At 35.3% G+C, this 27,651-nt stretch overlaps 2 protein-coding genes across 4 annotated transcripts in view; one reads left to right on the forward strand and one right to left on the reverse strand.

The window, feature by feature from the left end:
- Positions 1-9,095: 9,095 nt before the first annotated feature.
- On the reverse strand, positions 9,096-10,694 carry map1lc3c (microtubule-associated protein 1 light chain 3 gamma). Of its 2 annotated transcripts, none has more exons than XM_059528876.1 (4): positions 10,589-10,686; positions 10,422-10,487; positions 10,244-10,350; positions 9,096-9,351 (listed from the first exon to the last, which is right to left on the reverse strand). In XM_059528876.1, the coding sequence occupies exons 1-4, from the start codon at positions 10,646-10,648 to the stop codon at positions 9,165-9,167; spliced, it is 420 nt and encodes a 139-aa protein (XP_059384859.1). In that variant the 5' UTR covers positions 10,649-10,686; the 3' UTR covers positions 9,096-9,164. The 2 variants fall into 2 exon arrangements, with proteins under 2 accessions (XP_059384859.1, XP_059384860.1); XM_059528877.1 differs by having other exon boundaries at positions 9,113-9,351; positions 10,422-10,477; positions 10,591-10,694.
- A 7,236-nt stretch (positions 10,695-17,930) lies between these two features.
- The window catches only part of strn (striatin, calmodulin binding protein), a 42,773-nt gene continuing 33,052 nt past the window's right edge, over positions 17,931-27,651 (forward strand). Inside the window, exon 1 of one of the 2 annotated variants that reach the window (XM_059529966.1) lies at positions 17,931-18,317. In XM_059529966.1, coding sequence (XP_059385949.1) covers positions 18,102-18,317 — 216 coding nt within the window. In that variant the 5' untranslated portion in view covers positions 17,931-18,101. The remainder of the gene's footprint in view (positions 18,318-27,651) is intronic. The other variant, XM_059529965.1, reaches the window with a different exon arrangement.

Raw genomic sequence — 27,651 nt, forward strand, 5'->3', positions numbered from 1 at the left:
ATTGCTGATGGAGTTCAGTTCGACCCCACAACACCATCGTAGTCACTAAAATGTATACCTCCTTTCCAAAACAGATCTATGTGCCATGGCTTAGGGTTATATTTATGACCCTAAATGGAAAGAAAAGTCACAAAATTTCAAGAAGAAACCAGAATAGTTTAACCAGTGTTTCAAGAATATATAAAACAAATTATAATACTAATCATCTTGTAGGCTCTTCATCCTCATTTAGAAACCCATCAGTGCAAGAATCCAGAGCAATACTCTCCTCTTCACCGCGGTAATACAGATTGGTGTTGACTGACAGAACAATCAATTGGTTTTAGAGAGTCTTAGAGAAGACTGAGATTAAATCAGATTAGTGAGGCTCCAGGTACGGTCAGGAATGACCAGAATAAGGTCAGAGGTCACAGGGTCACTGGGTCAGAGGTTAACTGCTGTGTGTCCAGCAGTAATGAGTTCTGTTCAATGCGCCCTTGCCTTTCAATGCACTAAGCAGTATGAGGTCATGGCTGGACTAAAGAGTGATATAATGCGCCTCGGCTGCCCGAGGTTGGTTAGCTCATAGTTGTTTATTTTCGTAGTATTGGAAAATCTCCTGTTGTTCTCAGCAGGGTCTTCTTTTCTTGGAGACAGAGTTTTCCTGGAAGGCGCTGATGGCTGATGGTGACGGCTGGAGTTTATCGATTCACTGTGCCAGAGGTGTTTCCATTTGCTAAGATTACCTAGCTGGACGTGACCTTTCATGCATGGACTCTGTCCTTCAGTATTGAGAGGTCAGATTGGGAGCGCTCAACTGTTTGTGCTGCGTTTAAATCAGGAATAATCCACCAGAACACAAAAACCTGAACCATTGTGTCCTTAAAGACGGTTTGTGCTGGGGGTCAAATTGACTCTCACTGGTTTCTGTGTAAATCGCCAAAGAGTTCTGCAAAAACATAAATCCTCTGAGACTGCACATTTTAAAATAGGAGAAATTATGAACTTCTGTTGTTTAAAACAAGAAATCCTTGTCTTAGGGATCAAATTGACAGACATATTTTTTCCAAATTAGCTGCAGAGACAGAATAAAACAAAACAAACACAATTTGTATTTGTTTCATGACTACTTGCAACTATTGATACACCCAGATGCTAAAGATTATATAGTATCTAATGTTAATTGTAGTATGTAAATAGTATTTATTGCTATTTGTGCTTATTGCAAAAAAAATATTTGCATTTATGAGCACGATCATAGTCACCCAAATTTGTACAGTCTTTCCAAACACATTTGTGTCAAAACTTACATTCATGCCCTACAGTAAAAAAAAGCATTTCAAGAAGAAACAAACAGTTTAATCACCAGTTTGGTACATTTTATTTCTTTATGAACACAATCATAGTCTCCCAAATTCGTCTTTCCAAACACATTTATGTGTCAAAATTAAGGGTTATATTCATCACCCTAAATGAGAAAAAGTCACACAATTTTAAAAGTAAATCAGTAGTTTAACCACTGTTTCAAGCGGTTTAAAAACCACAAAAACAGAAGAAAACAGGGAATGTTGGCACCCACACAGCAGGACATGGACTTCATCTGGAGGTATATACACACAGGGGTGCAATATAGCTTTTTGATTCTGCTGTAATCCTCGTTCTGCCTCTCTCTCTCAGCTCAAGGATCCAGATTAGAGTCAGATCTGTGTTGAGGTCTGTTGAAACACCTGACCCTTCATGCACTTCGGATTAGCTCCAGTTACCATTAAAGGAAAGTAGAGCATTCGACCAGGCCACAGTGAGTAACCAGCCCTTTCTCTAACCTCCCAGAATGCACTTTCCAAAACCTAGTGAGCCACCTTCCTAGACAGCACTTTTTAAGCCAGTTATACCTTGTATTTTATGCTTTCCGGTGAAGGTAATTCCATACATCTACAAGTCTTTGCATTGATTTACTGTGTGTTTTGGACCTTCGAAGGCATCTGTTTATAAATGTTGGCAGCTCACATGTGAACTCAGCTTGACTGTGTGTCTTCAGCTGAAAACGTCAAACTAAAGCTGAAAAGATTTGTGTGAAGAAGTGGATGTCTGTCAAAGATAACCTCTTACACAGTCAGGAGTGACAGAGGCCTGACGGGGCACATGTGTGTGTGTGTGGGTTGAGCACATTTTGTGGTTTAAAGCTTAGGGGGATTTAAGAAAAGTGTGTTTTCAGGAAATTGTAAGTTTATGGTTCGCTGTATGTATTTGAGTTGGATTGGAGTTGTGAGCTGATGTTGGGCCAGACATCTGCCTCTCCTGCCCAAAGACACACTTCATCACATTCTCAGAGCTTCTGTTTTCTGCTGCGATTGCACAAACTTACAGAATTACTCTCGATGGCGTGTTTAAATTGTTTAAAGACTAAACAATTTAGTCTTTAGCTTTAGTGTATTTAACTGCTGCACGCATGCATTTCATGCAGCTGGAGTTATGAGAAGATATCATATTTTATATATATTTGCTGACAGTCAGTCTACAGAACTCATTCATTCATATATTTGTAAATAAAGTGGTTCCATTTAATTTAATACATTTGTATTATTTGTTTCATTATTTCTGATTTATTTTAATGAATTTATTAGCACATTTGCTAATACATTTTATTTTAATTTTATTACATCATTTATTTACACATTTGCTAATAGTTGTTACATTTTCTTTAGTTAAAACATTTGTATTATTTGTTACATTATTTATTATTATTTTTAATTTATTTATGCAATTGTTAATACATTACATTTTATTTATTTGTTTTATTACATTTATTAAATAACATTTATCTGTTTGTTTATTTCCATAAATTTGTTACATTTCATAACTTAATTAATTTATTTGTTAGTAAATTTGTTACATTTTTTATTTATATAAATGTGTTCAATTTACTTGGATATATACCGTAGTACTGGCTGATTAGCGTATTAATGTACTAAGGTATTTATACATGGTACTCCAATGTAATTTAAAGAATACCAGATTACCATTGCACAAGTTCAAAGACATGCTAGTGAATGAAGATAGCAAACGCTTCTTCTCTGCTTAGTGTCTGGCAGGAGTTCAGTCGCTTCAGTCCCAAATGACTCCATTAGCAGCGAGATGCCCATCGTGTCTCCAGCAGTAGCTAAAGATTATTCTTCTGTGCCTGTTTGGCTCCTTCCAGACTCTGGAAACCGAATCTCCGATGGGACGAGCGGAGAAGAGAAGCGCTGATGTGTGTTGGGCTGGAGACAAGGCCTGTCTTTGTGTTGGGAGAGTGAATAATGAATATGCTCTCTAGACTCGACTTCTCTCTTCCAGCGGCTGCTGATGTTGGAAAGCAGATCGACTCGTTTAGTCGTTGCATGTGTGGTGAAGAAATAAACACTGCTTTAAATATCCTGAACCTCACAAGACATGCAGTCCAGACCACTCAAGCATTGTTCAGAATGAACATTAGTGACTGGTGCATCATCTCCGTTATTTTTATTAGTTCATGCGCACTACTGCATAGCTCTATTGGTACCTATTTGTTGCTGTTTAAAAGGAACAAATTTAAATTTTGTTGATTGTTTGTTAATTTAAACTGATTGATCTATAAATTAGTTTGCTCCAAAAAGTTTCCAAAACATACTCAATACATGCATTTCAAATTGAAATCATACAATATATGCATTAAAAAGGTGAAATAATGAGTAAAAACTATGAAATAATTAGTTATTTTTTAAACTCCCATGCTCACAAAACAATATAATATTGCCGCAATGTTGACTAAATTAACTTTATATATGCTTAAAATTAAAATAATAAATGTATTTAAAATTTATATGCATAATATTAATTAAAATTAATGAGCTGTCTTATTTTTTCAACTACTCATGCTTGCAAAACAATATAACAGTGTTTAAAGATTGACAAAACTAACTATATAGATGCATTTAAAATTAAAATAATAAATGCATTCAATATGTATATATATATGTGTGTGTGTGTGTGTGTATATATATATATATATATATAGTACATAATATAATACAATTTATTTATATTAACACATTAGTTAGTTAAATAAGTTAAAAACTTATTGTTTAAATAAATTGTAATGTTGACAAAACTAACTCTGTATATGCACTTAAAATTTACATAAATAAGTCCATATAAGCATTTCAAAATTATAATATATGCATTAAATATGTGAAATAATATAATAATAGTGTTTAAATGTTGACCAAACTAATTAACCTATATATGTGCATTTAAAACTAAAACAATTAAAGCATTGTTTAAACTCAATTTAAGCTCGTAGAAATTAACGTTTGAACTTATAAGTGTTTTTAAGTGTTGATAAGGTTTCTTTAAGTAAACATCAAAGTTATGATTCCGTTGTTCCCATCATGCATTGGGGCAGGAATAATTAACAAGGTTACATTTTCCACAGTTTTTGAGTTGTATTTACACTGTTTTATGATTGCTTTTGTTTTAATGTTTAGTAACTTGCTGCTTTGTAACATCTTCTAGTTCATTTTCTACTCACAATTCATACTCAAAAACACTGTCATCCTTACAGAACATTAGAGTGTTTAGAAGTTCAAAAAACTAACTGTATATGTATTCATTCAACGTCAAAATCAGCGACATGAAGAGAAATAATGTGTAAACCAGTGCAGCAAATGGTAGTTTGATAGCGTTTGAGGTAAAATCAGGACAGACGCTGTTTGTTTGTTTGTTTGCGGCTGCGTGTGTTTACAGTCACTCGAGCTTCGTGTTCACATCTGCGTTTGTGTTTGTGTTCGGCTCGGTTTGTTTGTGTGGGTGAGAGATTTGAGTGGAGCCTGGTCCAAATGTGACCTGAACTGATGCGTTCTGTTTCCCAGAATCCCATGTGCTCTGTCTTTTATTTCGCATCATTGATGTGGAGCACTGATATTCTCGTAAGGGCCGGAGAGCAGATACAGTTTCATCGGGCATCACGGGAGTCTCTCTCTGCTTCGACTGACTCAATTAAACTCTGTAAATAATTGAAGTGATGGTGAAATCGAAGCACGGCCTCATGGGATGCACATGACATCATTGGTTAAAGGGAGGGGAAATGGATATGGCTGTGAGCGGAGACTGAGGCTCCTGTGTTTGTGTTTAGTCATTGATGTCCTCTCATCTGAAAACGCAATACATCCCACATGTGATTGCTTGACCTGGACTGTGAACAGATTAAACCTTGATGATAAAATGTCAAGCTTACAGGAATGAAACAAATCCTGGTCTGAGCTTAGAACCGAGAATAAAGAATTTGAGAATTTCATCTGGATTCTTGATTCATGAAACAAATATTCTTGTATTTTTATTAATAATAAAATTAATAACAAAATGTGATGCTACTGGTGGCACAGGAATGTATATAAAACTTGTTTCCACCATGTAATGAAAAAGATAATTGTGACTTTTTATCTCAAAATTGCGAGAGATAAAATTTTGAAATTGCAAGGTAAACTCAGAATTAAGAGATATAAAATCAGAATTACTCAGAATTAAGATATTAACTGCGATTTTAAAACTATATTTTTGCAAAATATAAACTCAGAATTTTAATATATTATATATGAATATAATATAATTTAGATATAAAATCAGAATTGAGAAATAAACTCATAATTGAGATATAAACTCAGAATTAAGATATAAACTCAAAATTATGAGATATAAACTAAGAATTATGAGATATAAACTCAGAATTGAGACATAAACTCAGAATTATGAGATATAAACTCAGAATTGAGATATAAACTCAGAATTAAGATATAAACTAAGAATTAAGATATAAACTCAAAATTATGAGATATAAACTAAAAATTATGAGATATAAACTAAAAATTATGAGATATAAACTCAGAATTGAGACATAAACTCAGAATTATGAGATATAAACTCAGAATTGAGACATAAACTCAGAATTATCAGATATAAACTCAGAATTGAGATATAAACTCAGAATTAAGATATAAACTAAGAATTAAGATATAAACTCAAAATTATGAGATATAAACTAAGAATTATGAGATATAAACTAAAAATTATGAGATATAAACTCAGAATTGAGACATAAACTCAGAATTATGAGATATAAACTCAGAATTGAGACATAAACTCAGAATTATGAGATATAAACTCAGAATTGAGACATAAACTCAGAATTATGAGATATAAACTCAGAATTGAGATATAAACTCAGAATTAAGATATAAACTAAGAATTAAGATATAAACTCAAAATTATGAGATATAAACTAAAAATTATGAGATATAAACTAAAAATTATGAGATATAAACTCAGAATTGAGACATAAACTCAGAATTATGAGATATAAACTCAGAATTGAGACATAAACTCAGAATTATCAGATATAAACTCAGAATTGAGATTTAAACTCAGAATTATGAGATATAAAATCAGAATTTAGACAAACTCAGAATTATGAGATATAAACTCAGAATTAAGAGATTTAAACTCAGAATTATGAGATATAAAATCAGAATTTAGACAAACTCAGAATTATGAGATATAAACTCAGAATTAAGAGATATAAATTGAGATAAACTCAGAATCATGACAGCTGACAGTAAACACTCTGCTTTTCTTCATCTACAGCCTGACCTGATTTTCTTCCCCATCACTTTCTGTTTTCCTTTATTTTTCCTTCTTTCTTGTTCACATGATCTCAGTAAAGCGGGTCAGGGGTCAAAAGTCAGACGAGACATTCCAGAGCATCACAGTAATCCCAGTAAGGCCTTGGAAACTACACTGAACTCATTAAAGATGGAAATATCTTTATAAATATAATTCAGATCTGCAGTCAGACTCAGAAGAGTATTTATAGCACAATGAGCATCGTAATTAGGGTGACAGTGATTTTTCAGTTATTTTTTACTATATATAGTCAGCTAATTTTAACTACATACAGCTACTATGTGCAAAAACGTTTTGTTATCAATATGTTAAGCTATATATCAATATGCATAAGATTTATATATAAAAGTTAATAATTTATATAAAAATGCTAAACATACAGATACATACAGCATGTTTCAGCTCATGTGCTCTGTCTCTGGAGGTCTGTGAGGGTCTGGATGCTGGCTCCTCTGAAGTCATCTGATGTCAGACTGGAGTCAGACAGAAAGAGGAGTTTGTTTTGCTGGATCAACACTGCCTCCTGCAGACCACTGGGGGTGAGCACAGAACATTCTCCAGCCATAAAACTGCATTTGGTATGTAATTAATTCATTTTTGTCTTGTCATTATTGTGTCTCACATTCAGTGAAACACGTCCCTGTGACCCGTGACAGACCAGACGCTTCAGAGACACACATCTGAAAAAGAAAAGGTCAAGCCAAATGTGTGTCATGTGTATGGATTTATAATCACCATCATGAGAATCATGAGACGTTAAGCAATAAATGTAACTGTGTGTGTGTGTGTCAGAGAATGTGTGTGTGTGTGTTTATACTATACATTATCTGCTGTTAATATAATGTTTTAGCTGATTCAGTGTAATGTCTAGTGAAATATCTAACGCATCACATCTAAAATCAACAGTTTGATCACTATTTGCCATTAAACAGTAAAATGCTAAAAAGATAAAACAAACCCGAGAGAGAGAGAAAGGCTTCAGATGAGCCACATACTTGATGAGGAGGATGATGATGATGACTTTCTTGTTCTTAATGATGTTTTTTGCTAATTGTGAAGTGAAACGCCTTATAACACATTATAGGCGTCCGGAAGCACTTAAAGCAGAAGCTGATGGAGCGTTTACATCTTCCACACAGCGGCTCATTTAAGCTGCAGTCTCATTAAAGGATCATGTGTTCTTTCTAAGGACCTCCAGCGATGGTTATGAAGTATTCATTCATCTTCTGCACATGAGATTCATGTTATAAGGATATATCTGTGGTCACCTGACACGCTCGCTGAGGCATGCTGGGAGCGCTGATGTCACTACTGTATGTTTCCTGAATTGTTGAATGAGTTATTAATGTGTCCTGCTGTCTTCTGCTGTGTGTCAGTCAAGGTCAGAGGTCACTGAAATGCTGTTTGTGTTTCTGCCATGAACAAAAATGTGTGTGTGTGTGTTGGTATCTTCCAGCTTCTGAAAATTATTTGTGCAACAAAATATAAAAAAAAAGCTATGAAAATGGTGAGTCGTCGTACTCTGGCTGTAGAGTATCAAACACTGTTCAGAGGGAAAGCATCACTCTGATCTACATCCTCCAGACATCCGCAGTAATCCTCATTACCAGAACCAGACACCCAAATTAAACTGACCCTTTCTGCTCATATGAAGTGAATTCAGTCCTTAATCTTTAAAAATGCCCACAGGTGAAACTCCAGTGATAGAGAATGAAGCTCAGCTCATCTCTGAACCCAGGAGCCCTTTGCAGCACAAGAGCGCCACCTGCAGGCTGGTGCTTTAAGCATAGAAGATTTATTCCCCCATTTATTCACTGGCAGAAACTTTTGGTGTGAAAGAGCTTTTACAAGTGCCAAAAATATTACGGTTTTGTTGGTTTGTTTGTTAAAAATAAATAAGCAAGCCCAGCTCAGGCGACAAACAGTTATGTAATGCATTACTTTATGGAGCAATGCAATATTATTGCATATACTGATATGCATGTTATGCATATAAATTAGAAGCTGCATATGCAGAACTGCATAGCATTGTTCAAATAGACTTTTTCTATTTTTAAATATACTTTGCAATATTACCAATTAGAAAAGTTAACTTTTATTAGTAGTTAAAAATGCCGTTATAAATAAACTTGCTTTGCTTTAACATGGCACATTAAAGACAATACTTTGGAAGAAACCCAAATGCAACAGTGTGCAGCATCAAACATGAACAAGATCCTTTATTTTTTTTTATCACCACATGATTAACCAACAATAGTTTGACATTCGGCTTTATTAATCGTGACGCTTTTGCAGCACATGAACAAACAGACGTCTCCCTCTAGTCACCGATCCACGAATTAAAGTTTTATTACTCCATTTAAAAAAAAAACACAATAGAAAAGAATAGTACATCTAAAAAGCTAACATTATATACACAGACTTAAATATTTTATCACAGTTCAATGAGATCTTTTGGAGCCCCCCCCCCGATGACGTCTGGACACACGTCACCTGTTGTTATCATCATTATAACAGTGTCCAAACATCTCCTGTGAAGCGTACGTCATGTAGAGGAAGCCGTCTTCATCTTTATGGTCTTTATAGAGCTGAGCCATGGTTAGAGACATGCTGGCGATGCCGGAGTTATTGATCAGCAGGTAGAAAGCTTGACTGGGCATCAGGGTCATTCGATTCCTGAGAAACCAGATCAGACATGAGGAAAAGCCACAGCGTGAGAAAGTGTTTAATCCAGCCGGGTGACGATCAGCTGACGCCTCGGCAGATTCTTCAGGACTGTTCACAGCAGCTTACTACCAATACTAGTGCAGTATGCAGAACATAGGCATGAAGCACACATCAGCAATATTATATGCTCTTATTTATTAATTCTGCATGCATGTATAATGTAGGCTTAAATATTTTAAGTTTCACATTTATAAATTCTGCACTAATAATGCATGACATTATATGAATGCAAAACTCTCAAAAACTAAACATGATTTTATACATGAACATTTCTAGAATAATAATACGATAAAATCTATTAATATCTGAAAACCTGCAATACGTGTATAGATTTCTTCACATTCAGAAGTTTGACATTTATAGAATTGTAATGCAATTAAAAATAGATTTTATAATAATCTAAATATGTAAAAAGTAAACATTTTATGCATGTAAAAACTTTAATATACATAACCTATACATTTTATATTAAAGTTTCACATTCATAAAAAAAAAAAAATCCTAACTTAATATTAATACACTTAAAACATGTAATGTATAAATAAACTAATTTTATTAGCATATAACTTGTAATCGTTTTATGAATGTGAAACCATTTTTTTAATGCAATTAAGTGTAAATTGGTTTAAATTTAATTATGCATTGAACACAAAAAAAAATTCAAATTTTAAAGTTAAGCTTTAAGAAGCCCTGCACATTTTGTATATTAGTCAAGTCTAACGTTTATAAAAGTGACACATAAAATTTTTTACACCGCTTTATGAAAATAAAGCTGGTTTGGAGAGAAATAAAGTGACTTAAGACATTCAGATAACAATGCAGATGAATGTTGATGACAGACCTGATGATGGTCACGAACTGACTCATGGTGAGCTCCTGAGGCACGAGGAACTTGGTCTTATCCAGCAGAGGTAAGAACTTCTCCTTCTGATATCTCTCGATGATCACCTGAAACATACACTCATTAACCCACACAGCCGTTGAGAGAGGAACCGGGCTCAGAACCGGGGGAATCTTACCGGGATTTTAGTCGGAAACTTAGTTCGGATCCCTGCCACCTCTTGTTTCCTCGTTGCTGATACGTAACCAATATTACAAAATAAAGAAATGAATAAAAAAAGCAAAGACAGGTTTTGCATTTCACAGCATGTTCACAGAGCGCCTCGCGTGCGATATAAAGACACATACCTAAACTCTTCCTCTGTTTGAACGGTTTGGGATGTTGAGTTTTCTCCAGTGGAGGCATGTTGTGTCGCACCTCTGACCCGCGCGCACTAATTAACCGTGAAGCGCACTAACACTAATTAAATACCGCGCCGGCGGTGACGTCACGCGCCTTACGCTGCCCACGTCACCATTCAACAATAATGAAATCAACAGCTTAAAATCAAAGAGCTGATGTTTCCATTTGTAACCTTATTGTATTGTTTACTATAAAGGTATTTTTGTTGCAAAGCAACTGTAGTTGTAGAGAATAGCCACATGTGTAGCAGTAAGTTTGAAGTCAGGCAAAAGTTGCAAATTCATTTTCAAAGAAAGTTGCTAAGGAAAGGTTGATTTGTTGCTGAAAGTTGCTAAATAGCATTTTGATGTCATTTCGCGATGACGTCATTGCGTAATCACGACGCAAAATTGTCACGTCATCAAATCTCAGCAAAAAAAAAATTAATATGTTAATTTAGATTTTTTTTGTAAAATAACATGCATAATATAATATAGAAATATAGGTAACTGTGTTTTTAAATACATTTAATTATTGAATACACATTTTTTAATGATTACAATAAAAAATATATATATATATAGTTTTACCAGCATCTTTTCCTTTTTCCTTCAATAATCACAGGTACAAGCTACTAACAAAGAGTTTTATAAATTAACAATAATTAAATTATTATTATTCAATTCAGCAATTGCAAATAGCAGCTTACTCAATTAATGTGATTTGTGTATGGCTAGGCATCTTTGGTTAAATTTTTTTCTGTAATTTGAATAGAAAATTGTGCCTTTTTAATTGTGCCTGAGTCAATTATCAAAAGTTGCTATAAAATAAAAAATAGTTATTTTTTATTAAACTGGAGCGGGCCGAGCTGCAGGTAGCGCGCATTTTCCGACCGTTAATAGTTAAATTAGTTGCTAAATTTTTTTTAAAAAATGTAATGTAATTGGTAAAAATGTTGCTTGGTGCTTTTGGAAGAAAAAGGTGCTAGGTTAGTATCAAAAGTTGCGTATCAAAAGTTAGTATCAAAAATTTAGCATCAAAATTGATAAGATGGCAACACTGGATTTGTGCATGTGGAAACGCCGGGCACAGTTCAGAGATCAGAGAGGAAAAAAAACATTTTTGTACATTTGTTTATAGTTTCAATATTAAATGAGTTTAGTTTTTATTTATATGGCAGATGGAGTATTCTGACGATGTCTTTCATACTTCTCTGGACCTTGGCACTGTTATTTATTTGGCAGTCTATGGGACAGTCTCAAGCCTCCCAGTTTTTATCCAAAATATCTTACATTTTGTTCCGAAGATGAACTAAGCTTTTACGGGTTAGAGGTTTAATTTTTCATTTTAAACATCTCTTTAACCTGGCATACACATAACATACTAATATGCTTTTATTATCCAAATCCGTTAAAGGATTTTTAGGCTGCATTAATTAGGTAAAACGGAACCGGGAACACTTCCCATAACACCCGATGTACTTGCTACATCATTAGAAGAATGGCATCTACGCTAATATTAGTCTGTTTCTCTCTTATTCCGAGGTCACCGTAGCCACCAGATCCAGTCTGTGTCCAGATCAGAGGGTCACCTCAGAACAACTTGATGATGTAACAGAAACTATGGACTCTCTCTCTTCTAGCACTTTAAATAAGGTTGCTCCTTTACGCTTAAGGAAGGTTAAGGAAAACAGTTTGACACCATGGTATAATGAGCATACTCGCACCCTAAAGAGAGCAGCCCAAAAAATGGAGCGCAGCTGGAGGGAAACCAAACTAGAGGCATTTCGTATTGCTTGGTGGGAAAGTAACATATCCTACAGAAAAACATTAAAAACTGCTAGATCCGATTACTTTTCTTCTCTTTTAGAAGAAAACAAACATAACCAACAACCAGTGTTGGGGAGTAACTAGTTACATGTAACGGCGTTACGTAATTTAATTACAAAATTATTGTAACTGTAATTAGTTACAGTTACTACGAAAAACTGAGTAATTAAATTACAGTTACTTATGAATTTTTTAACGATTACAAAGGGAATTACATTTTAATGTTTACACGCATCCACATACAGATTTAACTGATTTATTTCCCAAATTGCACTGACTATTCTGAGACATATCGCCCTAATAATTTCCGGGATGCGGAAATACAGTCTGGTTCGTAGAATCCAGTCATAAAAACGGATGGAATATGCCACATTTTGGATGACTAAATCAAAAGTAGGTCAGTACACTTGAATCAAAACATGACATGGACTAGTGTCTGTGAATATTAAGCCCCAAAAATGCAATATATGACTTGCACATTCTGCGTGTCTGTGGAAATCAGGCGCGGACTGGACACCGGGAGAACCGGGACAATTCCCGGTGACCTGGCAGCCGATTTTGCCCCACTATTTAATATCATTATTGTATAATTGCCTGCCGAATGTACTAAAGCGATCATTTGCGAATCCGCCATTTGATAATTAAATCTCTAATAAATCATGAATTGTTAGTCATGACTCGCGCGCTCTCCGCGCCTCCGCCAAATGGTTTGGATCAGACTCCGAGTAATCAATGCGAGAGAGAGAGACTATGGAAGAGCACAGCTGGAGCAGAGAAGCAGAACTCCTGTTCAGGGTTTCAGGTCAGTTTCATCTGTAAAGATGCTTTTTTGTCTTTGTTTTTTTATTTATTTAATCAAGCAGCAGCACGTTGCTCATCAGTCATCACTCAAAATACTATATAAAGGACATCATTATTATCTGTTGTAATGTTACAGTAGTAATATAGTGTAAGAAATTCAGATTGTTTTTATAGGTTTAGGGGGAGCTACGACAGACAACAACAAAATTAACATTTTAATATTTAACTATAAATCCAGAGAAAATGGTTACTATTGTTTAACTGTGATAACCAAAAATGTAAAATTATTTTACAAATGTATTTATTTAAAAATAAATACAAATCCATTTGCAAAAAAAAAAAAAATTAAACAAGGTTATTTTACTTTTATATAGGCTAATAAAAGCATGGTTGATTTTTGTAAGGGAAAAATATGACTCGTGTACAGTATTAGGATTTTTCTATAAAGATATTGTAGTATTGGAGAGTATTGTATTGTAAAGTATAGTTTTGTTCAATCTTGAGTATTAAAGTCAAGAGAGAGATGCATAACAGGTCAAAATAAAGAAACTGAAGAGAAAAATGGAAGTGAAGGTGCAGTTCAGGAGAGAACTTTTAATTATTTTGCATGTCCCCAAATTAAAGATTTAAAATAGATAAAAAATAGTTTTGTCCATGAATTTGTTTGTATGAGTTTGAATTTTCCAGTCTGATTTTTTTTCCCAGTCCGCCCCTCCTGTAAATTAATGGCAAAGACATGATTTCATTTACTACACATAGGCCTACTGAAGCTCGCAGTGTTTTCAACCTCTGCTGCCTCAATATAGGAGTACACGAGCACATAAACACAATTTCTAGAACTGCTCTGTGTCACTTCATGTGCATTTTACTTATTTTGAGAAAACTATCATCATATACAAAGAGACAGCAGTTAAAAAAAAACCACCAATGTTTAGGAGTTTATTACACAGAATACGTCACATGCTTATTAGATAAATGTATTTAAGTTGTAATATGCTTTTATTTATTATTCTTTAATTTTCACAAATTTAGAAAAGTAATCAAAAAGTACTCAAAAGTAATTAGTTACATTACTTTAATAAAGTAATTGAAAAAGTTACACTACTATTACATTTTAAACAGGGTAACTTGTAATCTGTAACCTATTACATTTCCAAAGTAACCTTCCCAACACTGCCAACAACATGTATGTTAGACCCTATACCATCTAAGCTCCTAAAAGAGGTGCTTCCAGAAGTCATAGATCCTCTTCTGACTATTATTAATTCCTCATTGTCATTAGGATATGTCCCCAAAACCTTCAAACTGGCTGTTATTAAGCCTCTCATCAAAAAACCACAACTTGACCCCAAAGAACTAGTTAATTATAGACCAATCTCGAACCTCCCTTTTCTGTCCAAGATACTAGAAAAGGTGGTATCCTCACAATTATATTCCTTCTTAGAGAAAAATGGTATATGTGAGGATTTCCAGTCAGGATTTAGACCGTATCATAGTACTGAGACTGCTCTTCTTAGAGTTACAAATGATCTGCTCTTATCATCTGATCGTGGGTGTATCTCTCTATTAGTTTTATTGGATCTTAGTGCTGCGTTTGACACAATTGACCACAACATTCTTTTGCATAGACTTGAACACTTTGTTGGCATCAGTGGAAGTGCATTAGCATGGTTTAAATCGTACTTATATGACCGCCATCAGTTCGTAGCAGTGAATGAAGATGTATCCTATCGATCACAAGTGCAGTATGGAGTACCTCAAGGCTCAGTACTAGGGCCGCTACTCTTCACGCTTTATATGTTACCCTTGGGAGATATCATCAGGAAACATAGTGTTAGCTTTCACTGTTATGCTGATGATACTCAGCTCGATATTTCTTCGCAGCCCGGTGAAACACACCAATTTGAAAAACTAATGGATTGCATAGTCGATATAAAAAACTGGATGACGAGTAATTTCTTACTGCTAAATTCTGAAAAAACAGAGGTGTTAATTATAGGACCTAAAAACTCTGCTTGTAATAACCTAGAACACTGTCTAAGACTTGATGGTTGCTCTGTCAATTCTTCGTCATCAGTTAGGAACCTAGGTGTGCTATTTGATCGCAATCTTTCCTTAGAAAGCCACGTTTCTAGCATTTGTAAAACTGCATTTTTCCATCTCAAAAATATATCTAAATTACGGCCTATGCTCTCAATGTCAAATGCAGAAATGTTAATCCATGCATTTATGACCTCAAGGTTAGATTATTGTAATGCTTTATTGGGTGGTTGTTCTGCACGCTTAGTAAACAAACTACAGCTAGTCCAAAATGCAGCAGCAAGAGTTCTTACTAGAACCAGGAAGTATGACCATATTAGCCCGGTCCTGTCAACACTGCACTGCCTCCCTATCAAACATCGTATAGATTTTAACATATTGCTTATTACTTATAAAGCCCTGAATGGTTTAGCACCTCAGTATTTGAATGAGCTCCTTTTACATTATAATCCTCTACGTCAGATCAGAGGGTCACTGCAGTCACCCCGATCCAGTACGTATCCAGACCAGATGGTGGATCGGCACCTAGAAAGGACCTCTACATCCCTGAAAGACAGCGGAGACCAGGACAACTAGAGCCCCAGATACAGATCCCCTGTAAAGACCTTGTCTCAGAGGAGCACCAGGACAAGACCACAGGAAACAGATGATTCTTCTGCACAATCTGACTTAGCTGCAGCCTGGAATTGAACTACTGGTTTTGTCTGGTCAGAGGAGAACTGGCCCCCCAACTGAGCCTGGTTTCTCCCAAGGTTTTTTTCTCCATTCTGTCACCGATGGAGTTTCGGTTCCTTGCCGCTGTCGCCTCTTACTTGCTTAGTTGGGGTCACTTCATCTACAGCGATATCGTTGACTTGATTGCAAATGATTGCACAGACACTATTTAAACTGAACTGAGATGACATCACTGAATTCAATGATGAACTGCCTTTTTGCTTTACTATTTTCCTATTTAATGCTGTTCAGTTGCTTTGTTACAGTCTATATTGTAAAAAGCAATATAACTAAAGGTGACTTGACAAATTCCACTTTCTGTCACAGACGCTTATTTGTTTTGCACCAAAAATACCTTCATACCTATAGACTGAGTATGCAGATGCACATTCCTACAATGTTGCAGGTAAATGAGGCTCTGAATGGATCTCTGTGTTGTTCACAGGTTTCACCTTCTCAGAAACGGACACATGGGTGTGTCAAACAGAGATTTGTATTGTAGTGTTGTATAACAGTTCGTGCATGACATGACATGACCACTTAAAAAAATTAATCCATTGTGAAATTATGTGACAGCAAGCATTTGCTCGACTCTTCGTTATAATAATGCATGTATTTAACCTGCGTTCTTTCATTAATTACTGTACCGTTTTTATATTTGCATGACTTATTTTATGAGATTACAAAAGGAGGCTTTATTAAAATATAATAATAATTTATTATTATTATTATTTTTTTTAAATCGTTATTTTCGTTAGTCTTTATGTATGTTGTGTCTCCACTTTGTTTGCAAGATTGAAAACGGTTGGACAAACAATACACAATAACGAGAAGAAAAAAGGATAAAACGCATCCGGACTACAAGTCCCAGCATACGCACTCGCGTCTGATTGGATGTTCACATTGCGAGTTGTTCGTTCTGTCCAATCAGAGCGTTTCTTGCTGGCAGCGATGTGTTGACCTGCTTGTGGGCGTGAAATGAGCGGAAACCAGCATTGAGAAGCGCGATTCATTTGATAGAATTTGCTCGTTTGGACGAGTCGGTTCTTTACAGGCTTCATTGACATGCGTACAGTTAACGTGCAATTTTTTTTTGTTTGATAAAAAAATTAATTGTGGTTAAATGTAGCTATACTGTACTTATTGATGGTAATTTTATCCCCGATTATGTTTTTGACAGATCCATGTCTTACCTGCTCCATAATATTTTTTTTCAAAATTACGGTTTTGATTTGACTGATATGACACAAAAACAATAAAATATTTTTTACAATTCTTTTATAAATATTATAGACAGTTTTTATGAGAGACTACACAGTATAGAATACTGTACAAAATAAACCGTTACAATCAAAAAAATAAATAAATAAATAAATAAAAAAAAAAAAAATATATATATATATATATATATATATATATATATATGTGTGTGTGTGTGTGTGTGTGTGTGTGTGTGTGTGTGTGTAAATATATATATATATCAGTTAGTTATAAAGCATAATTTTTCATTTAGTATAACGTGATGTACTAAAATTTATTTTTTAAATAAAATGTATAAAAACAACGTTTTCATAATTTTTTTAAACAACCACACAAACAACAAAATTATTAAGTTTAACTAAAATTAAAAATTAAAATACAAAAATAAAAATTAATAATATAAAAATAAAATCTAAATGTAAAAAATGTTGAAAAACTTCTCAGAATATGCTTACATACACATAAATAATTGTCAATACAATTCAAATAAATTGCTAATGCAAAATATTTCATTACAATAATATAGTATAACATATATATATATATTTAAACATTCAAATCCATCATTTGCAGGCTGTTTATTTCTTTCCACTCCGCTGATCGGTTCGAACGGTTCAGTTCAGCGAATCGACTCACAAGAACGAGTCATTCGTGAATCGGACAGCACTAGCGGAAACGTCGTGAAGTGACAGCAGACAGCAGCAGCTCGCGGTGAGTGGAGCGCCGCAGCCGCACCGTTTCCCGCTCTAGTACCGAGGCGGATATCGAAGCGAGCGATCGGACGTAATCTAGTGTCCGTGTGGTCGACGAGACCTCCGATTCCCGTCCTAGCCATGGACGAGCAGGCGGGCCCCGGTGTGTTCTTCAACAACAACAACAACTCGGTTCTTCCCGGAGGAGCGAAAGCGCCTCAACCGGGCGACGGCGGCGGCGGAGAGACGGCCCGCGCTCAGTACAGTATCCCGGGGATTTTACACTTTCTGCAGCACGAGTGGGCCCGGTTCGAGGTGGAACGAGCGCAGTGGGAGCTGGAGCGGGCCGAGCTGCAGGTAACGCGCCTTTTCCGACCGTTATTTTCTGAGGTGTTTTTAAACGCGTTCCGCCAAAAGTCAGAATCAGACTCAATCAGATGTTCTCTCTCGCGCTGCTGTCACTCAAACACTCGAGTTTCTCTCTCCTCCGGTCTGAAACCCAATCCATACTGCGACTCGAACCGACAGAGAGAAAATAATACCTCTTATTTTTGGTTTGTAATATGATCTTGACAGGTAGATGGGAAGAGAGGAACATAATTTAGGGTTCTGGTCTGTCTGCACAGTTTTTACCTTTACATTCCTTAAATTCTAAAAATGTGCTTGTAGAGTTCTAATTGTATGTTTAGCGTTGTCCTACATGCAAATAACAAATTGTATGTTGCATAAAGAAAATAAAGTCTCTTTGTAACACCATATTTATGAAATTATATTCTAGATAAAAAATTAATTTTCTGTATTATGTAGATTTCAATATAGCATGCCAGTATTTTAAATTGGCTATTATTTATAAATTCCTTAATTTTTGCTTAAAGAAAATTAAGAAAAAATAAAAACTACAAATTAAAAACATATATTTATAATATTTATTTTATATCTTGTAAATTACTTTTTTATTTTGCTTTAAAAAATATTATGACTGTACATTGTAGTTTAGCAGAATATATATATATATAATATATATGAAATAATATTCTTGACAAAAAAGGGACATTTTATGTATAATGTAGATTTTAATATAGCATGCCAGAACTTTATAGATAAGCCAATTTAATTTCCTTACATTTAGAATGATAAATAAAATTGAGAAAAATAGAAAACACACAAAAAAAATCTTTATATGCATTTTATATATTGTAATTTTTTTTTTATTTTGCTTAAAAATATATTATGACATAAGTATGTACAAAGTAATTTAAAATTATATATATATATATATGTATATGTGTGTGTGTATATATTATTTTTCATATTAATATACTATCTTGTAATTTTATTTATTTATTTGTTTATTTTTTTTAAATGTCTGGACGGAGTCATTTTCATGATTTAGCACAGTCATGGCTAATAATAATCATAATAGAAAATTGCAAACTCGTATGTAAAATGTAAGCATGCATCCAGACATTAATTCTCATGAAAATAATGTAGCAATGCAATGAATAAAGAAAATAGAAAAAAGGCTTAATGGCTTACATACTTTCAACTTTAAAACAAAATGAAATGTAACATATTGTGTGTTTTTTTGGCATTTCTGTGAGGTTCTCGTTTGTGTCTGATTCCTCACGATGATGTCAGAGGCTGCAGTGACATCATCAGCAGTCTGTCATCATCCGTCTGCGTTATCTGCTTCCAGACACTCCTCTGAGGCTACTAGTGACCATCTAGTGTACACTGTCTAGTTAACTCATAATGCAGCACTACTATAGGTCTCTCTGACCGTCTCTTTGCAGTGTTATGAATGAGTTTTTATGTTTTTAGATTTATTTGATATTCTTATTAATGCTGTCAAACGATTAATTGCATCCAAAATAAATGTTCTTGTTTACACTATATATTTTTACTGTGTATATTTATTATGTATATATAAATACACACACATACAGAATATATTTTGAAAATATTTACATGTAATAACACACTTATATTTATATAATTTATATTGTATATAAATATTTTTAATATATAGATATAAAACATGCATGTGTGTATATTTATATACATAATAAATATACACAGTAATCATATATCATGTTAACGAAAACTTTTATTTAATCGTCTGACAGCACTAATTACATATTTTTTATTTTATATATGTTATATATTTTAGATTTGGTTATTTTAGTACATTAAGTTAAAACAAATTAAAATGAGACTCAAATTGCAATGAAAAGATATTTAGGTTTTTATGGTATTAGTTTTGGTTTACTTTAATAACCCTGCTCACTTCACAGTGGCCGGATCTCTACGTACTCTTGTGCAATGTCATACTTTACTACTTCTAAGTCCTTGAAGTGCACTTCTGTGTGATTGAGATCAGGTATTTAGTCCTAAAGGCCAGCGATTGATTAATGAATGCTGTGGGAATATCTTTGGCATTTATGGGTCGTTTCCCCAGACGTCTGTACAGTCGCTTCATGCGGTCAGTGTGTTTTATTAAGCGTGATGAATGAAGGACAAACAGAAAGTGTGAGCGGAAACTGAGCTGGTCATGTGACAGATGACCCGTTTGACCAGTAGCCAGATCAGGACGGGGATTAATTAAGTTCCTAAGGTATTTAACTGCATTGTCATTTACAGTCAGAGTCTGATGGGGCTTATTTTATTTGATCTTTACAGTGAATTTATAACAGCTGAGGGGCGTTGTTAGGTATTTAGGTCTATAACCTCCTCAGCTGTTATAAATTCACTGTAAACCACGGCCTCACTGGGATTTTATAAAACGGTTATTCCATATACACAGTAAATAAAGTATAAAAACAGTTTCTTCCACCAAACAATGTAGCTCCTCAGAAACAGTTGTGGTTGCTACAAAGTGGTTGCCGAGCAACACGCAGAAGTAAACAAAGGTGTCTGTTACATTGTAGCGTAATTCACAACAGCTTCGAACGCGGCTCAGCCAATCAGAATCAAGGAGCGGAACTCTCTGTTTTATAAATATATTTATATTGTGAGAAAGATTCTTAACAAGAACTTTGATTTCAAAATCTGAATTGAACTTAAAAAGACAAGTTAACAGTCAGTTAGGGCTGGGATAAACGATTATTTTTTAAACGATTAATCTAGCGATTATTTTTTCGATGCATCGATTAATCTAACGATTAATTTTTCAGACCGATTTGATTTCGATTATCTCCCCATTAATTGACTACTAACAATTTATACATGTTGATTTACATATCTGAATGAAAAAAACATAAATTCCTTAACATTGCAATATATGTTTATTGCTCTTAAAATTACAAAATAAAAGACTGACTAAGAATGCATTACTTTGCACTTGTATAGAGACAGCATTCAATAAAACCTTGAAGCCTTGAAAACACATAGCTTACTGAAACAAGCTTACTGAACACATAGGGCCTAGCTTACTGAAAAAAAGTTCTTCTTTCAGATGTAAACAACAACAACTTGATGTCTAGCATTCAATAAAAAAGTTCACCCAAAATACTTGTTTAGAGCAATTGAAAGAATACAGTATGTAAATGTAAACTTGAGGGCTTTAAGCTAATACAGAGAGTGCTTTTACAAAAAAAAAAAAAAAAAAAAAAATTAACAGTGGGAGCCAGCAGCCTGTCATGGAGAAAAAAAAATCTCTGATTGCTCCACGTGAAACTTTGGCGTTCTGCCCTTTTTCTATCGTGTCTAATGATTTTGGTTAATATTCACGAGGGGTGGGGGAAGAGAGAGAGAGAGCGCTCGTGTAGTTTGAAGACTGTGAGTGCGCGAGCGTGCATGAAACTTTGGTGTTTCGTCCTTTTTCTATCGTGTTTAATGATTTTGATTAATATGCACGAGGAAGGGAGGGAGAGAGCAAGAAGCGCTCGTGTAGTTTGAAGACTGTGAGTGCGCGCGCAGCCGGGGCTCTCTCTCGTATGCGCCCTGTCACTGTCACTCACCGATCAAATAAGGCTTTGACAGCCGCCAAAAAAAAGATCAATGCAGAAAAACCCCTGGATTGGTTATATATAACGTTGGACAGAATGTTGATCCGGCCATCGCGTATATTCAGCGCACATAAGGTAAACGTTTTGCAAACGTTTTTTAGAGAAATAAAAACAGGTCGACGAATCGATGCGCATATTTTGCGTCGCCGTATTTTTTGCATCAATGACCTCGACGTGTTGTCCCAGCTAGGGCTGCAACTAACGATTTTTTTGATAATCGATTAATCTATCGATTATTTTTACGATTAATCGGTTTATGTACTTATATTTTAGTTTTTTCCATTTTTTCCCCAAGTAAATTATTAATAAATGGTCTTTATCCTTCAGCATAGATTTTTAAGAGATTTTAACCATTTTGCACTGTCATATCCTAATAAAAAATATACCTGGAGTTGTTTTATTGTGTTAGTAATCCTTTGTCGAACTCTTCTGCAATCAGAACACTGACCCATACTCTAGCAAATTTCACAAGGAGATTTAAAATAATGTTTTCACCATGGCAGTCCTTAGAGCTCCTAAAGTAGTTTAACATCCCGAACGAAGCTTATTAAGGAATCTTTCAGAACATATTTTCACGAAGAATAAGGATAAAACAGAATAAAATTGCAGTGCATTGTATTTTATTATTTAGTGGGAAACAGCTTTATAGCTTTTGCTGTGAAATTGTAAACAATCCTTCGAATAAAGTACCAGTGGCATGAAACCTGAATGGAACTCACAATTTAAAGTAAAATCCATCAGAAGGTTGTCCAGAAAAAAAAATTGGACAGTCACACACAAAAAACCTGCTGTGTGAAAAAGAGCAGTGAATACTTAGAAAAAAAGTGCATTTCAAATATCTTTAAACATTTACCTCTCTCATTCAGTCATAATTAGGCTGCACGACTGAATTTTGAACTGTTAAACGACAAACTGATCACAGAACATGTTTGTAAAGCTTTAAATGTTAACTGTTAAAAAGCAATGTTATCAGCTTTTACAACTAAACATTTGCAAACAACATTGTACTGGAGAATCTGCACAAATAAAAGTCTTAGGGCCGTTCACATATCGTGCCTAAAAACGCGTGGAAAACGCTAGGCGCACCGCTTTCTCCTCCTTTCCAAAGCGCTCGTGCAGAAGCGCCCCTGAGGCGTCTGCCTCTGCTAAGCAACCATGACGTGCTCTCTCCTTGAAGACGCGGAAATTTCAGCAAAGGATAAATGGATTTGCAGCTCTAAAAATCGCTTGCAGTAGCTCTGCTACTAAATTTATTTCAAAATGGAAATCCATATACAACTATGATCAGCTGTTCCTTTCATCTTGACTGAGCTTTTAACGTTGTTACGGGAAAGGATGAAGCTGATTGGTTAGTTCTTGTCACATGACCCGCGATGCGCTTGCAGCATTCTGAAAAGTTGAGCTGTTTTTAACTCGATGCGGTGCGGTGTTGGAAATAACGAACTTGAGCGCGCAAAAGACGCGATATGTGAACGTCCCCTTAAACAGTTCAGTAGTGCAGAGATTACAGGTTACTCTTCTTTTTTGAAGGCTCAAAGTAAAGTACTCCCAGTCTCCCACATCCCGCTAAATGCTGCAGAGACGCCGTTCGGGAAGCACGTGACATAAAACGAGGCCAGCTATTGGCTATTCGCTACTTCTCCTGCTGTACTGGCTGAGTAAAACCTCCAGTGGCTCATTACTGCCACACTTTGGTCACCGCAGATTTTAAATATGCACGAAATGAGCCGCTTACGGCAAATAAAAGTTATTTAGCAACGAATCGATGACTAAATTAGTTGACAACTATTTTAATAATCGATTTTTATCGATTAAATCGATTCGTTGTTTCAGCTCTAGTCCCAGCCCTACAGTCAGTAATAAAATAAGAATAGATAAATGACAAGCAATAGCACAAACAAATACAATAACAAGATACAACTAAAATGAATTGTGCTTTATGTTTTTTCAGGTAGGTCTAACAGTCATATTCAGGTACAGAAATACCACAGAAACTGAATAATCTATCTAATTGTCTCACTTATGTTTTGTTTCTCAGCTGTTTACATTCACGTAATAGCCTATATACTGTTAGTATAAATTGACAGATACGTGAATACTCATTAAGATGGGCATTTCGGCATAACTTTGTATGTATTTGGCCATTTGTGCGCAATAAGGCACATCTCTGTGTTCGCGCTTTGGCTGTGGTCTGACATAACAATAAGATGCTACATTCATCGTTTGTTTACATCACATTGTGCATCGCGTTATGATACCAATGTTTGGGAAACCATAATCAAAACTTTGAGATGTAGACAGTTTGATGATGGATATTCATGCATTATTTAATGTATGAATGCATTTATATGTGTGTGCTTTCATACGAGGGGCTGAGGTGGATCAGAGCAGGCATAATCAGAGGATCATTAACCCAACGATGCCTTTAAAATGGCATTTTGACCCAGAAATGTACACTAGTTTACATGGATATTTGCATGCGAGCGTTTATCAGTATACTGTGGAAGGACTGATATCATAAGATTTTTGCATGTGTATGTTTGGTACCAATGCATCCAACATCTCTAGAAGGCAGCATCTAGCTGAGGAGATCCTGACTGATGCTTCATTTCTTTCGTAACCGACATGCCTTTCCTAGCTCTGCGTGGGCGACGGTGTGTAGGAGAGGCCGTCATATGTCCAAATCACACCTTGACGATCAATTGAAAGGAATAGAATTCACTCCGTTTGCATGTAAGCTCCTGCTACCTGAAGTACGAGACGCAGCGGTGAGAAATTAAAGGCCATTAGCATCACAAACGAGGCCGAGAGTGTAGGCAGTGTTCGTGTGACGCTGGGACAGAAGAGCTGATGTTGGTGACTCATACTGCTGATTCTCACTCTCTCCGCTTGCGTCGTGTCCTCGGCTGTGGAACGGGAACGCCAGGCTTGACCAGAGATGGCTGTTTGTTGTAGTATCAGCTGGAGTCTGACGAGCCCTTTAGGTGCTTCCACATGACTCACATCACACTCGATCAGAGACGGGTCGGGATGGTTAAGTAGCTCAGCCTAAGCTTTAAGATTTTTAGTGACGGTGCTTTACAGGCTATTGATTATTGGCAGGGATTGTAGCATGCTGTTCAGAGTCTGTCGGACTGTTAGCATCCTCTCTGACACACTGCTTCTCTTAATTTGTCCCCTATAAAACACCAGTACTACAGCCAAACCAGCGCTTCTGGAATGAATTAGACAATACTGTTGAATTATCCATTATACTGTCCAGTATTTTAATACAGCGTCCAAATTTAACTGATTGAATAATGGACAGTCCAAGTTAAGTTTGCTTGAACTTTGAGCGTCACATTGTAACACTCGATTCATGCTCCACACACACTCCATTGCTTCAGGATTGTTAGTGTGGACTAAAACTAAAGCATTTCTGTTCAAATAACGCTAAAATGGATTAAACAAAACTCAAACAAATAGAAAATTAGAAAGTGAGGTGAAAATAAATTAAATCTGAATAGTTACAAAAATGACAAAAGCCCATAACAAAAGTTCTAAAAATTAACTCAAATTAAAATGAAACCTGAAAACAAAAAGAAAAGCTATTCAAAATATTAAAAAGAGACAAATAATACTATATAAATAATACTGAAATTGTACACTGAGTAATTGCTAACATGGAATAAATTAAAACAGAAGAAAAAAATGATAATAAAACTAATAAAAATGACAAAAGCACATAACAAAATTAAACTAAAATTAAAATGAAAGCGGAAAAACAAAATATTAATAAAGCCCATAATAGTATATTAATAATACTATAAATAATGCAAAAATAATACTGCATTTCATGTGGTAAATAACACTATATAAATAAAAAGCATTGCATTGGGTGATGTTGACACGAGACATGGCTTGATCACATGATGTTGACACGTGTTTTCAGTTGTTTGTGGTAGAATACAGGTGACGCCGGGAAATGAGCTCAGAGTTTCAGAAACTGTGTTTTGACTGTGTGTGTGTGTGTGTGTTAGAGCTGAAACAACGAATCGATTTAATCGATTAAAATCGATTATTAAAATAGTTGTCAACTAATTTAGTCATCGATTCGTTGCTAAATAATTTATTTGCCGTAAGCGGCTTATTTCGTGCATATTTCAGATCTGCGGTGACCAAAGTGTGGCAGTAATGAGCCACCGGAGGATTTACTCAGCCAGTACAACAGGAGAAGTAGCGAATAGCCAATAGCTGGCCTCGTTTTATGTCACGTGCTTCCCGAACAGCGTCTCTGCAGCATTTAGCGGGAGTACTTTATTTTGAGCCTTCAAAAAAGAAGAGTAACCTGTAAACTCTGCACTACTGAACTGTTTAAGGGACCGTTCACATATCGCGTCTTTTGCGCGCTCATGTTCGTTATTTCCAGTGTAGGAAGCTCATAATGGAAGCGACGCGGTCGCGACGCACCCGTTTTTCCAGGCGCGTGCACACCGCATCGAGTTAAAAACATTTCAACTTTTCAGAATGCTGCAAGCGCATCGCGGGTCATGTGACAAGAACTAAATAATCAGCTTCATCCTTTCCTGTAACAACGTTAAAAGCTCAGCCAAGATGAAGAAACAGCTGATCATAGCTGTATATGGATTCCCATTTTGAAATAAATTTAGTAGCAGAGCTACTGCAAGCGATTTTTAGAGCTGCAAATCCATTTATCCTTTGCTGAAATTTCCGCGTCTTCAAGGAGAGAGCACGTCATGGTTGCTTAGCAAAGGCAGACGCCTCAGGGGCGCTTCTGTGCGAGCGCTTTGGAAAGAAGGAGAAAGCGGTGCGCACAGTCTATGGGTGCGCCTAGCGTTTTAGGCGCGATATGTGAACGGCCCCTAAGCCTTTTATTTGTGCAGAATCTCCAGTACAATGTTGTTTGCAAATGTTTAGTTGTAAAAGCTGATAACATTGCTTTTTAACAGTTAACATTTAAAGCTTTACAAACATGTTCTGTGATCAGTTTGTCGTTTACCAGTTCATAATTCAGTCGTGCAGCCTAATTATGACTGAATGAGAGAGGTAAATGTTTAAAGATATTTGAAATGCACTTTTTTTCCTAAGTATTCACTGCTCTTTTTCACACAGCAGGTTTTTTGTGTGTCCGTTTTTTCTGGACAACCTTCTGATGGATTTTACTTTAAATTGTGAGTTCCATTCAGGTTTCATGCCACTGGCACTTTATTCGAAGGATTGTTTACAATTTCACAGCAAAAGCTATAAAGCTGTTTCCCACTAAATAATAAAATACAATGCACTGCAATTTTATTCTATTTTATCCTTATTCTTCGTGAAAATATGTTCTGAAAGATTCCTTAATAAGCTTCGTTAGGGATGTTAAACTACTTTAGGAGCTCTAAGGACTGCCACGGTGAAAACATTATTTGAAATCTTGTGAAATTTGCTAGAGTATGGGTCAGTGTTCTGATTGCAGAAGAGTTTGACAAGGGATCACTAACACATAATAAAACAACTCCAGGTATATTTGTGATGAGGATATGACAATGCAAAATTATTAAAATCTCTTAAAAATCTATGCTGAATGATAAAGACCCTTTATTAATAATTTACTTTGGGGGAAAAATGAAAAAAACTAAAATATAAGTACATAAACCGATTAATCGATTAATCGTAAAAATAATCGACAGATTAATCGATTA

This window comes from Carassius carassius, chromosome 38 (assembly GCF_963082965.1).
Source record: "Carassius carassius chromosome 38, fCarCar2.1, whole genome shotgun sequence".
NCBI lineage: Eukaryota > Metazoa > Chordata > Actinopteri > Cypriniformes > Cyprinidae > Carassius > Carassius carassius.